Source organism: Meles meles, chromosome 13 (genome assembly GCF_922984935.1).
Source record: "Meles meles chromosome 13, mMelMel3.1 paternal haplotype, whole genome shotgun sequence".
Classification (NCBI taxonomy): Eukaryota; Metazoa; Chordata; class Mammalia; order Carnivora; family Mustelidae; genus Meles; species Meles meles.
In genome coordinates, this window is record NC_060078.1 from 65,597,627 (window position 1) to 65,611,659 (window position 14,033).

At 44.9% G+C, this 14,033-nt stretch overlaps 1 protein-coding gene across 6 annotated transcripts in view; it reads right to left on the reverse strand.

Annotated features, from left to right (window-relative positions):
- SORCS1 (sortilin related VPS10 domain containing receptor 1) overlaps window positions 1–13,679 on the reverse strand; it is a 513,368-nt gene extending 499,689 nt beyond the window's left edge. For 4 of the 6 annotated variants that reach the window (XM_046027661.1, XM_046027664.1, XM_046027663.1 and 1 more), the window contains exon 1: window positions 12,591–13,268. In XM_046027661.1, coding sequence (XP_045883617.1) covers window positions 12,591–13,148 — 558 coding nt within the window. In that variant the 5' untranslated portion in view covers window positions 13,149–13,268. Of the gene's footprint in view, window positions 1–12,590 lie in introns of all 6 variants that reach the window. The other 2 variants (XM_046027660.1, XM_046027659.1) reach the window with 2 other exon arrangements.
- Between the last annotated feature and the right edge of the window lie 354 nt (window positions 13,680–14,033).

A 14,033-nucleotide genomic window follows, 5' to 3' on the forward strand; every position in this document is an offset into this window, starting at 1 on the left:
CTCACCAGCTCTCTGCTTCTACAGTCTCTCTGGCTCATTCCTACGTTTCTTTCTCTCACTCTCTGTTCTGAAGGTGTTCTTCCACTCAGCTCTCACAATCAGTGACCACCGTTACAGCAATATCTAACATTCCACTTCTGAGAGTAGAGACCTAAGGGTTGGACATCAGTGCTTAAGCCGCTGTGAGCATATGGAGAGGCAGAGGGACTCACACATCTGTCACGTACGCACTCGTACGTACATGTATGATTTAGAGATGGAGACAGAGCTGAAGACAGAGACTAAGATTTAAAATGAAATACATGCTCTTTTATTGGAGACTGGAGGCTACTAGAATTTCTGGAAGGGGTTATCAGTCAGGTTGGTGAAATTACCTCCAGATCTCTCTCTCTCTGGAATCAGCAAGGGGAATGGTAAACAAAAGGCCTGGTAGCCCCTGCTGCTGCTCACTGCCACCAGAAGAGAGACACAGAGTGACCTTGCTGCTTTACAAAAACCCGGGGCCCTAGCTCTCTCCCAAAAACAGTGATTGGAAGCAAATCAGGCAACCTGAACATGGATTCTTTGTTTAGTTCAGTTGCCTGGAATTCGGTTCTAATGAGGCCAAGTTCAAAATCTTGCCTGCTCTCTCTTGTTTTCTTTCATTTTTCAAATAACTTTAAAAAAATAACTCAAGCAATGCATGTTTATTGAGAAAAAACAACAGTGAAACTATGGACAAGTGGAAAACATCACCTACAAACCCAACATGCATTATAATCACAAATCCTACCCTTCCTCCTCCTCCTCCTCCTCCTCCTCCTCCCCCTCCCCCTCCCCCTTCTTCTTTCTTCTTTCTTCTCCTCCTCCTCCTCCTCCTCCTCCTCCTCCTCCTCCTCCTTCTTCTTCTTTTTTAAATGAAAGTGGTATTTTATAGTATTTAATAAAATTTTTAAAAATATTGAGTCCCTTCCAAATCCAGGTATATTTCTAGGGGGTTGAGATATCTGATGGAACACAGACCAAAACCCGCTGACTTCATGTGGTTTATATTTGTACTATTTTTTAATCTATTTTTTCTCTTTCTAGTATTTGGGGGGGTCCTAATTCAATGTATATTTTACATAAGCAATCTTTTAGTGGTCATGGGATAAGATCATGGGTTGTTTGTTCTAAGTGAAAGCCATTTTCCCCATGGAAAGAGCAAATAAAACACTGTAGTTGCTAAGGGCTAATGGCCTCAAAATGTGCCACTTTGGTGTGTAGATTATTTCAAGCTGAAAATAATCAAAGCCCAAAAGACTTTGGAGGAATTTTTGACCTTCCCCCAACTGCTAAAAAGAATTTAGATGGAGGACCTGCTCTAGGAAGGCTGCCATCACCATAGATATCTACAATATAACATGAACTACGTGTGGGAGACAGGGAGAAACATAGTGAAGTCTTTATTAAAATTCCTCTCTGTGTCCCATTGTTTCTGTAGGGTCCAGAAAACATTTTGTTTCCCAAACATTTGTTCTTTTTCATCTTTCCAAGAATTGTCCTCTTCCCCTTTCAAGTCTCAGACCCATACCCCTTTCTCCTTACTTGAGAATGACATACATACCCATTTTGCTTTACTATCTTTGGAATCTCGTGCTTATATGGATTCCCTACACACAAGAATTAAATTTTTTCTGTTACTCTGTCTCATGTCAATTTAATCTTTTGACCAGCTAGATGAACTTTTTTTTTTGAAGATTTTATTTTTTTATTAGAGAGAAAGAGAGTGTACACAAAAGGAGGGGAAGGGTCAGAGGGAGAGGGAGAAGCAGACTCCCCACTGAACCAAAGGCCTGGACTCCATTCCAGGACCCCAGATCATGACCTGAGCCAAAGGCAGACACTTAACCAACCGAGCCACATAGGTGCTATCCCTAGCTAGAAGAATGTTGAAGGATAGAGGAAAATTTTCCCTCCCCCAAAATAGCAAATATTTAATAAGCAAGTTGTGACAGTGATTTATAATAAGAAATGTATATTTGATTTTCATTTCATCTCTGGCACCAAGCTCCCAAGCCCTTGGAATTTCCTAAGTGATGAGAGACATAAAGAGACATAGTCTTCTCTTAATGAGAAGACTATGGGACCATACCTAAAGATGGGGGCGGTTGCAACCCTGATTGGAGGGTTGGAAAATTTCAGTCCCACTCCTCAATCTCTGGGGAGGGAAGAGGAGCTGAAGGTTGAATTGATGGCCAATTGCCAATGACTTGATCAATCATGCCTATGTAATAAAGTCTCCATAAAACCCAAAGGACAGGGTTCCAAAAGATCCTAGTTTGGTAAACATGTGGAGATTCAGGGACAGCATGCTCTGAGAGAGTACCATGCCCTTTCCCCATACCTTGCTCAAGGCATCATCTTGCTCATCTCTCCCATCCAACTATTCCTGAGTTATATCCTTTTGTAAGAAACTGACAATAAGTAAAATGTTTCTCTTAAGTTCTGTAAAATGCTCTAGCAAATTAATCAAAGCCAAGGAAAGAGTCATTGGAACTTCTAAGCTATAGATGCTTGGTCAAAAGCACAGGAGATCCTCTGGCATCTGCATTTGGGAGCTGAGGGATGAAAGTCCTGTGGGACTGAGTCCTCAGTTGGTGAAATCTGATGCCATCTCTGGACAGATAGTGCCAAAACCGAGTTGAATTATAGACATGCTGTGGTGTGGGTGTCAGAGAATTGCTTGTTGGTATGGACCCCCTGCAACATCCCAAGACATACACACACACACACGCACACGCACACATACACTGGAAATGAGGTCCAGAGCCTTATTACAACTATTATGTGTGAATGGCTGGAGACATTGACGGGGATGACAGAAAAAGTAAGGCAGAGTCCTGGCCTCATGATAAGAAAATGGAACTGGAACGGAAGAACGTAAATGCAGAAACAGAAGCAATATCAAAAGCAACATATTAAAAACACCATTTAGTAGGTCATACGGGAACATTAAATATTCTAGTTTTAACAGGAACAAAATAATGGTGATCGCGGTGATGATGATGCTAACAGTTCACCATTACTGACTGCTGGCTATGCACCACCTACCACTTCCAGCATTTTTAGATCTACTGTCTCCTTTCAACATTAAGAAAGCCTGTACAAAGTATACTGTTATTATTGCCATTTTGCAGCCGAGAAAACTAAGGCACAGAGTCACAAAGCTAATTGCACGAGTTCACATACCTAGTAGATAGTGGAGCAAGAATTCAACCCCGGGGCGCCTGGGTGGCTCAGTGGTTTAAGCCTCTGCCTTCGGCTCAGGTCATGATCTCAGAGTCCTGGGATCGAGCCCCGCATCGGGCTCTCTGCTCAGTGGGGAGCCTGTTTCTCCCTCTCTCTCTGCCTGTCTCTCTGCCTACTTGTGATCTCTCTCTCTGTGTCAAATAAATAAATAAAATATTTTAAAAAAAATTAAAAAAAAAAGAATTCAACCCCATCACAAAACACTGTGTGCTAGTTTAAACAATGCAGTCTTTCAGTCACTGAAGACATGGTTTACTCATGGTCATATGGACATCCAGGAGAGAAACTGCCTAGAATATAGCCAATGATAAAAATATCACCATTTGGCAGAAAAGTGTCACCCTCTTCTGACTGGGGACCTGTGCTCTCCCCTGTAATTGTCTCTCATTCTCCCATACTAAGTCACACCAGGTCTTCATCCCTGGGGTCATGGTTTCCATGGAGAAGCTGATAAAAGCTCTGGGCTTTAGTTTGTTATGGGGAAAAGTAAAGCCTATTGATACTTATACACTGTGCGATAATGCAAGGGGCTCATGGACCAAAACTCCAGAATTTTAGGGAAATGATTTTCAATCTTTATAGAGAGCTCTAAGGGAATTTGCAAAATAAAGTTTCCTCGTCCCCATCAACAGATTTAAAAGCAGTTCCCATGAGGACAAACTTTGAGAAATGCTGCCCGAGGTGCCCATGGCTACCCGATTTAGGATTCTCCCATCAACTCAGCAAAATGTAAGTCAGGGTAAATGGTTACAGATGGGTTTCCTTCTTTCTTTTTCGTTTTTGTTTTTGTTTTAAGATTTTATTTATTTATTTGATTGAGAAAGAGATAATGAGAGAGGAAACACAAGCAGAGGGAGTAGGAGAGGGAGAAGCAGGCCTCCCACTGAGCAGGGAGCCCATGCAGGGCTCCATTCCAGGACCCTGGGATCATGACCTGAGCCAAAGGCAGATGCTTAATGACTGAGCCATCCAGGCGCCCCTACAGATGGGTTTCTAAGCAGGAGACAACCATGCCTAAAAAGCCTTTTCTACCCCTTTAATGGTTCTTTATCAAGAGTATATTTTGGGGGGCACCTGAGAGGCTCAGTTGATTAAGTGTTTGCCTTCAGCTCAGGTATGATCTCAGGGTCGTAGGACTGAGCCCCCAGTTGGGCTCCCTGCTCAGTGGGGAGTCTGCTTTTCCTCTCTATCTGCTCCTCCCCTCCACTTGTGCACATGGGCGCTCTCTCTCTCTCTCAAATATTTTTTTTTTAAAGAGTGTATTTTGGAAAGTATTAAGGGGAAGATCTTTTGCTTTTAACCCACACAAGTGTACCCCAAAGACCCTGAAGTGGAAGGATCTATGGCCCACAGTTTTGTGTCCCAATAGCCTCTGCTACTCTAGTTAGAGGAAGATGACTAGGGGCATCAATCCATTGGCTTCAGGGCACAACATGATTACTTGGTGGTCGGATAACATGATTCTTGTTAGAAATTTCTTTAGAAAGCGTACAAGTTGCCCACACTGTCACTCTTGGTTCATTAGCCAGCAAGGAGAAACCAAATAGCACATCCCACACATCCTCCCAGAATAATAAGGAGACACATATTAATAACCCCAGGAGAGCCACTCATGGGGACGGATGGTCCTTAGGGCTTTGATCAAGTTCCACCACAAAGCAGCTTATTACCAAGTAAAATGTATCAGGTTAGTGCCCTGAGATTGGGATAGGGCAGGGAAAAGCCCTGAGGTGGGGTGCCCGTGCTAGGAGTTCCCCTAGGACCTCTCTGCACTGACTTGTGAGGGTCTCGCTAAAGAAACCCAGAGCTGATCCCTTACCAAAGGTCAATGTGATCAAAGAGAAAAAGTTTTGGAGCCAGAAAGGGCAAAAATCAAATTCCAGCTTTGCCACCCTCTGGCTGGGTGACCTTGGGTAAGTTCCTTGAGCCATGACTTCCACAACTTGGGAATGAGGATAGTAATACCTCATTTGTATTATGGTGGTGGTAGGATGGAGTGAAATAATGTGAGGTTCTAGAATGTACTTCCAGGGAAGCTGCTCACTAAATTGGTGGTGATTTATATTACTGTGAAGAGGGACTTCTATTATAATCAAGATACCTTATCTGGCTATAGAGAGCTCTCACGGTGTGTAGCAAATTTGCCTTTGCTCATACTCCCATCCCCACCTCCAAAGTCAGAAGGAGTAGAAAAGGCAATAGCTGGTAAGTCAATTATAATCTATGAGCGAATAAAATCCATAAGTTTCAACAGGCACCCTTCAGTCTGACTAACTGCTGCTCTCAAATGTTGACATGCCAGGTTCCCTTGACTGAAACATTACTTAATATTATTTTAAATGACATTTCCTCTGCGTCAGACAATTAGGAGGGAAAGAGGTGACTATTTCCCTCTGCACCCAAGCCCCTGTTGCAACTAGCTCAGTTATAAGTAACTTGACCTCTGAAGTCCATTAGCCGTGGAAGATGGAGAATGGGCTTTTGCCAGAGACCTAGCTTGCAGAAAGTCCCATCATCTCTTTTAAAGGTTCCCTTTGAAAGGTTTAAACAATGCGAAGATCATGACTTTTGATAAGGCCACTTGCTCTGAAGCCCAGCATAAGTAACGTGAGTAGCTGAACCTAGAACTCAGGAGCTCTGTGGCCAATTTCCACATTTCTTCCCACATCGGCAAACATCATGGGCACAGGTGCACAGGCTTCAGGCAAACTGAGAGACTAGGATGCAGCTGTTCTAACTCTTGCCTGTGGAAAGCCAGCAGTGGGCTAAACCAATCAGTCATGGAGTGTGACAAAGCATTGTTGACCCTCTTCTTCCACTAACTGACCTGCTTAACAGCAATGCCTTGATTTCCCTACCTGAGAAATGTATATGATATTTGCCTTTCTTTTCTCATAGGTCTCTGGTGAAAAGAAGAAAAAAAAAAAAAAACTGAGGTAGGGGAAGTAATATTCCAATCTTTAAAGCTGAAGCATTTTGCAAAGGAAATGGCTATAACTGAGCTAAAGTGCTATAATAACATTCGGGAGTGCTGCAGAAACAGACACAATATCTTTTATACACACGGAAAATTTCATGTGGGATTTCCTACAGAACACGCATGTCCTTTTTCTCTCTACTTACCTTTTAGAAGAGGCTCTGTTCTTTCCTTATAAACCTTGCACAGTAAGAGTCCACCTTCATTTCTTGCCAACCACTTGACGGTTCCACTCATCCCCCCTGAGCAGAGCTCACCCCCTTCCCAAATAACCATTGCAATGCCATAGCACCAGGCCCCCCTCACGCTGACCACGCCTACTCCCCCGCCATCCCCACTGGCCATGAGAACAACGCCATTTTGGCTAGTTTCCTTCCTAGGACACACAGATGCATTCTCCACCCTTTTGAGCCAGACATATAGAATGGTAATTGAGACATACACAAAGACAGGACAAATATTTTACAGATGTTTAGTGATTTAACAACAGCTGGCCAGGGGCCAAATTTATTTACCCTCTGGGCAGCCTGGCCCCTGATATTTCTGACCGAGGACATAAAAGAAAGCCCTTTGGAGAAAACCATGTGTGGCAAATGTCTAGGTAAAAATGAAACAATGATGTCTCCAGCTGAGACTTAATGTGCAAATAAAGGCAATAAACACAATCACATCTCTAAGTGACCACACTGGTTTTATTTGCTTTCTGGGCTTAGAATATACCCCAAATTGCTAGAAGATGAATGTGTATATTTTTGCTTAAAGAGTGTTTTTTTAAACGGTTTCTAAGATGTAAACTTCAGTTAAACGTAATTTACATTTAATGTAGGCTAATTTCTTGGAAGACACAGGAATTTATACATCCCTACCCTTGACCTTCAGTCACACTACCCAGTTCAGCTCAAAATATCCTTGCAATAATCTCCATCTCTAGATCCAAATAGTCTCTCCATTTCAAGGTTCACTTAAAGCACCTGCTGTGCGATGAAGTTTGAAGACCACCCCAGTTTGCAGACGTGTGGTCCTCTTCTGAACTCCTATAGCACACTGTGCTCTCAGAGGACACTTAGTTTCTCTGCTGTCTCTTCCTCTTCAGAGGATTCTCGGAGCACAAGACAGAAAGCGCTTTGAGGGCGTGTATTATTTCTTTTCACCTTTGTGCATCCTTCCACATATATCTCTATTATCAGTGTCTAACAAATATTAAGACTCAATACATATTTGTAGAATTAAAAGTAAATATGGTAATTTGTGTAAGCTTCTTAGCATGATGCTGCCACCTGACCATCTCTCCTGGAAGGTGAGCAATTACTCTTCTCTTAAATAAATTACTAAATAATTATTCAACAAATCAGTCCATCAGCTTTTGTACCTTAGTCTATGAGTTTCAAGGGTCCTCCATAAAAGGATGTGGAGAGTTCCCAGAGTCAACATTCATGTAGTTTTCCTCTAGAAAACCCCATTAAATATCTTAAGAGAAGCTAACTTCCCAATTTCATAGGAAGCATTTTTTTTGGTCCAAAGATACAAAGTTACTTAACATGAAGATGTGATACAATAAACATAATAAATTAGGTTTTGCTGCAAACCCATGTTGAAATGAATGCCTGCTTGGATCTCAAATGTTTTGATTTCCTATAAATAGAATATGCACATGAATCATGGGAAAAGGAGGGATCATGTGAGATGAAAGGCTTGCTCCTTGTAGGTCAAGGGTATAGATCATTGTGTCATTTGTGCATTCCCAACACTCCTAGTGTACTTTACTTAAATGCAGTAGGTGCATAACACCTGCACAATGAACAAACTATTGAGTTCATTTTAACCCCTAAGGGATTTCTGGGGTGCTCTGGTCTATTTGCATCATTTTACAGAGGATGAAATAGAGGCCCCATCACTTTAACAGGACACGTGATGACTGCATATTTAATTGTTGTACACAGTCAGGACTATAACCTGGGACTCTTATCTGCCAGTAGAGAATGATTTCTGCAACTAAAAGAACAAGTAGCATTTATTAAGCACTTATTATGTACCAACCATTTCACATACATGATGTCAAATCTTCAGGAAGAGCCTGCAAAAGATACAGTATCCACATATTTTAGTCAAGGAAGGTGGAGCTCAAAGAATTTAAGTGTCTTGTTCAAGGCAGAGTGTGGTAAGCAGGAGAGTTAACATTCAACTCAAATTTGTCTACTTCCGTGTCACACCACATTAACATTCGTGAATAGCAGAAAGCACTGCTCAGAGAAGGAACTATGTGGGCTTGTTAGAGAAAGCTAAAATTGTTCATCATTTCACTTTATTAAAAAGGTCAGGAATATGTTTAAATGTACAGTCAAAGCAAGTGTTTACATGCAGCCTCTGAAATCAGGTTTGTAAGTCACTTAGAAAAGGAAAAAAAGGAATTTGCTCCTGAAGAACACCAGATCTGAGAGCCGAATGATGGCAGGTTACCTCGTGCTCAATGAATCACCAGGTGCAGATTCCATGTCTCACTAAAGATGAAGAGGTAGGCGGATAAGAGAACAACCAAATCACTACTGAAGGTAAAGAGTGCAACGTGACAGGCACATGTTAAAGGCCTTGCTTTTCTACAAGGAGATGGAGTTCCCAGCTAAGACTGTGTCCTCCTCCAGCATCATCAGATATGAACCCCAAGAGAGGATTACTTACTACAAGAGGTCTGAGTTCTTTTGTTCTACCTCAAAGTCTTTAAGATCAGTCATTCTGTGAGGTTGGGGTCCCAGTGCCTATATGCCACTGACCCAAAGGTACCATCTCAGTACCTCTGTTAGCTTCCAGAGCCTCAGGTTTCTTCTCTATGTAATGAGGAGAAGGATATCTACGGATACATTTTTGTGAAAATTAAGTGAGATGGTGGTACATAAGGCATGTACGCAAAACCTGACCCAAGCTGGGACTCATAGTTTATTCACGAAGATTGGATGGTAAATGTCAGGTCCCAGAACAACGAAAGGCAAAGAGGTACATGGAAATCAACCAGATCATCGTGGTCCATGCAGATGTAGCATTAGAGTCTCATAATGGCCAAATAGTAAAAGCCTCTGTTAACAAACCTTCTGACACTATTTGCAGTGAGAAAAGGACAAGGCAGTGAACTGAAATACTCAAACTGACTCCAGCATAAAAATATGAAAAATAGATATTAACATTTGCGACTCACCTGTTACCTAGCAAGGGTTTTGTAAGGGTTAATAAGTGTAGCACTTTGCAGTTTCTTGGAAATAAAGAATAAACACATGCCCCATCACACACGCATATATAGACAAATGTGTATTTTAACAAACTAAGGATTACTGGATAAATTTAGATCAGGGCACAGCATGCCTAGGATGAGTAGGGTAGGAACAATATGTTCTTGCTTACGACACCAAGCTCATGACAAATGATTCATACCCAGCACCTTTCATGCCAAAAGATCCCCCCAGGTGTTCCACCAACTCTAGCAACACTTTCCATCAAGCTAGACTGCAGTACAGAGGAATCACATCACTCCCACAGATGAGGCATGTCTTTACACAACTGCACAAGTCCAACAGTGGAGGGGGCAGGAAGAAGAAGGGAAGGAGGCGAGAGAAACCTCCAGAATTCCTCACAAGTTTGACAGGCAGCCTATAATTACCACACGTTCACACCTTTAATACAGGTATTATTGTAATCAGAAACCCTACTGAACAAGGCTTTACCTAAAGGTCAGACAGGTTCCGAGGATGTGTATTGCCTGTGGCCCCTGAGTGGGTCAGAGGGCAGATTTACGGGGCACTGACATCTAAATGTGAAGAAAATGAGAGCCCACAGTGTTCTTGGGCTTTAATTAGTGGATTTCTTGCTCTGGGGAGACGTGAAGTGCTGTAAGTTGAGAGTTCCAAACAGGTGTACCACACGTGGCAATCACAACATGCTTACGTGGAACCTGGTAGGTCATGAACTGGCACGGCCCCCATTTGGGGAATGAGGAAATTCGTACTCAGAGTGCAATCAATTAGCCAAGATCAAGCCACAGATAAGCAGAACTAGAACTCAAGTCTCCACACTGCTTTTCCCATCACAGAGTTGCCCGGGAAAGTTTGTTCTGCCTTCTTTCCCTTAAAAACAATTGTTAAACTTTGTTTCTCCTATGAATCTGGGCCAGCTTTGTTTTGTGGAACCTGGATTAAAACTATAGCTCTTCCTCTAGAATCTGTATATATACGCTAAAAACAAACAAACAACAACAAAAACCCACAAAAACCCACGCAATTTTTGTGTAAGTAGACAGGGATGCAGAGCAGGGGGGTTCCTTACAGAATTAAAAACTTCAAAGGATAGAAATCTTACTAGAAACTTTGAGTGCTCAAACCTTTCACATGTACTACCTTGATTATTTGTACTTTAGTTCAGACATCCCTGCATGTTGCCCATTCAAGCCCTAACCCTAATAAGCCAGACTGTGCTTATAAGCATCATCTTTAAAAAAAAAAAAAAATGGCTGGCAGTGCTTGGCGCCATTTCTTAAATGGAGTTTAATATTTGCCAAAGATGTACTCTCATTTTCCAGCTCTTTCCAAGATCTTTCAAGAGATGAACTAAAATAAAGGTCTCATGGGTGAGTGATATTTTACAGCTCAAATTACATTAAAAGCCAGAAATATTTTGAGTCCAATATCCTTTACTTCTTGATACAACAAGATATAATATGTTTGATGTGTTTAAAATCTCCCCTTAAAGCCAGAAGCTTTGAGTTAATCGCTTAAAGCAGTGTGAAAGCTATTCAATCGGTTTAAGAAGATTCAAGTTCAAATTGGGGGATTAATTTTAGTGGTTATGATATGAAAGATATGATAGTTAAGGTAAGAAATGAGGGCAAGGGTCTCCAGAACTTGAATGGAAAGAATTTCAGCTTCAATTATTTGATTAAACCATTCCTGAGAACCATAGAAAACCACAACCTCAGTCATGAGAGCTGAATTGTAGGGAAAAACCTTACTGATGTTCTCAGGACAGAGACATCAATGCAAAATACTGTTTATCATGGTTTGTCCTAATACAATTTATATCTCTATAATCAAAGAACTCATAATAACAGACTATTATTTTAAAACATTCACAACTTTCATTAAAAAGCTGACAATGAGCACAACTCACTGAAGTGGCACTTTCCTGGGAAGGTTTCTGGCAATGACATCACAACTGAAAACATTTTGAAAGATACCAGGCTGCATAGACTGTGCATATTAAAAATACTACGATCTCAATAACCCGATGGAAGCTAAAACTGATTTTTTTTCCCTTTTACCCATCCTTGATTTTCACGTTCTTCTTGTCTGCTTAATGGCAGCTCAGAGAACTTTCCACACTTTTAAATCATCTTCACTTATTACCATCAAAGCTGTATCTACTATTTCAGCTCAATGAAGTTTTCCAAGTGCAGTTTAAGCTGGAGAGCTACCCCAGATTCCAGACAGGCAGGCTTTTCCAAAAATCTAAAACTGCCCCTGAGGTGGCCAAAGCTCACAGACTCTCACCCACTCTCCCTAGTGTCACCCTCCTGGAATCCAGCAATCCTCCTGGTCCCTTCATAAAAGGAGGGCTAAGTCTTTATTTGTTCTCTTCTCTAGAGGAGGTCAGGCAATGGGGAAGAACAGGGGGTTGTTGTCACTGGGATATATCTGATCTTCCTGGGACGGATCATGCCGGAGAACAACCACTCATTCACAGGCTGGAAAGCCCCAGCTCTCAAAACACACTGGCTGGTGCTGTTAGAAGATGCTAGAGAGTTCCGTCCTGAAACTTGCATCCACTTGGTCCTCAGAAACAGCGAATGCATTAAGGGCACCTTAGTGTGCACTGCATATCTCTTCCCTTCTGGGGAAGAGGGGGTTAGAAGCTTTGCAGAAAAATAAAAAGCTTCCACATAAAGTCTTCTTGATCTTACGTGTGCTCTGCTCACCCATAAGTCTAGCAAGTAAAAGGAAAGTCACTTAAAGGAATGTCATCCTGCCTGGAAATTTAACCCATTCACCTCCACACTGAGAATACTTAACCCCCTCTGTTTGCCTGTCTTCAGCTCTGTTCCTACACCAATGAGACCAGGAAACAGGAATTTGCCTACCCAGTGTGAAGCTTTTGGGGGATTTTGAGAGGACTCTGATGGTGTCATGGGTCTCCAGTCTCCCGATAGGTGACATTAACTCCTAGGGGAGGTGGGCAGGGAAGACTTTAGTTTGCAGCTTCTCTCAAGTCCAGAAACCCCATTTCCCCCAAATTCTCCATCAGAACACACGGCCCGCTTTAACCCTTTACACTTTTCGCCCCTTGCCCTCAGTCCCCATCTACTCACACTGCTGTTGTGGCCAGACCAGTGGACCATGGCTTGGTTGTGTGCGGAGTCGCCTGTCAGAGCGAACGTGGTGCTGGTCAGTCTCAGCTCCTCCATCCGGAAGCGAGTGGCTTTGTCCGGGTCCCGCTCCAAAGTCCCAGGTTCCTGCTGCGCTCCATCCCTTAGCACTCCCCGGGGGCTTCGACTCGCGCCCTCTCCCCGTTCTGCCTTGCCGGGATCCGCTTCGCTCCGTCTCCGCCGGCCAGAGCGTGGGGCAACCGCCACGGACGCCCGGGTGCCGGGATTCCGCTCCAGGGACAGCGCTCGGTCTCCGGGGGCCACAGCGAACAGGGGGCGCCCAAGGAGGGGCAGGGGCGTGGCAGCAGCTCTGCCTCGCGGCCCCTGGCGAAGGAAGCCCCTTGGGGTCGGAGGCCAGCGTGGGGCCGAGCCGGGGGGCAGCTGGGGGCAGCAGGAGCCGCCGCCGCAGGCGCCCGGGACGCAGAGGACCAAGAGCCCCGCGCCGGCGAGGAGCGCGCTCAGCCGGGCTGGGGAGCCGCCGCCGGCGCCAACTTTTCCCATCGCGGAAGCGGAGAGCAGCGAGCGGAGAAGGGGCCGGAGCGGAGGCGGCGGCGCGGGGCTCTCCGCCGGCCGGCTGCGGGGGGGGCAGGCGCTCAGGACCCCAACTCCATCCAAGTTGGGCCGCGGAGGGGGCGGGCGGAGGCGGCGCGGGGCAGGTGGCGGCCGCTCGCCGAGGCTGGGCTGGTGCCGAGCGCGGCTTCGGACCGAGCGAGCCGCCGCCACGCGGGGGTGGAGCTGAACTGAAGTCACGGGCGGAGCGGGCGCTGGCGCGCCGGCGGGCGACGCGGGAGGGAGGGAGGGCGGGAGCTGCCGGGGCTCCGGGCGCCGCGTCCCGCTGCCGAGCTGCGCCGCGCGGGTGGCTGCAGGGACTGGATGCGTCGCCGACCCTCCCCGTGGGCTCGCGGGCGCTGCTGCCGCCCGCTCTGCGCCCCCGCGGCCGCGGTCTCGGCTCTGCACGCGGCGCCCGCACGCCCCTCCCGTGGGGGCGGCCAGCCTGAGCTTGCCGAGCGCTCGCTGTGTTGGGGACTTCCTATTCCTGTTTTATTGTTTCTGTCAGTCTCTGCCGCCGTTTCCTCCCCCCCACCCCGCCCCCTCCCCGTCTCTTCCAGTTTAGACCATAGGGTTGGGTGGGCGCCTGGTCTTTCCCTCCCGAGTCTCCGCGAGTTGGCGTCTTGACCTTAGCTTAAGCGGAGCCTGCGTGCCCCAGCTTGGGGGAGATCCCAGGAAGGCAACAGCAGGGAATGATGTAATTAAATGTGTGTGTGTGAGAGAGAGAGGGGAGGGGAGAGAGGGAAGGAGTGAGAGAGAGAGAGAGAGATTTCGTTTTTTGTTTTTTTTTTCATCAATTATAACGCTTAGATTCCTTTCCGGAGCTCCTAAAGCGCT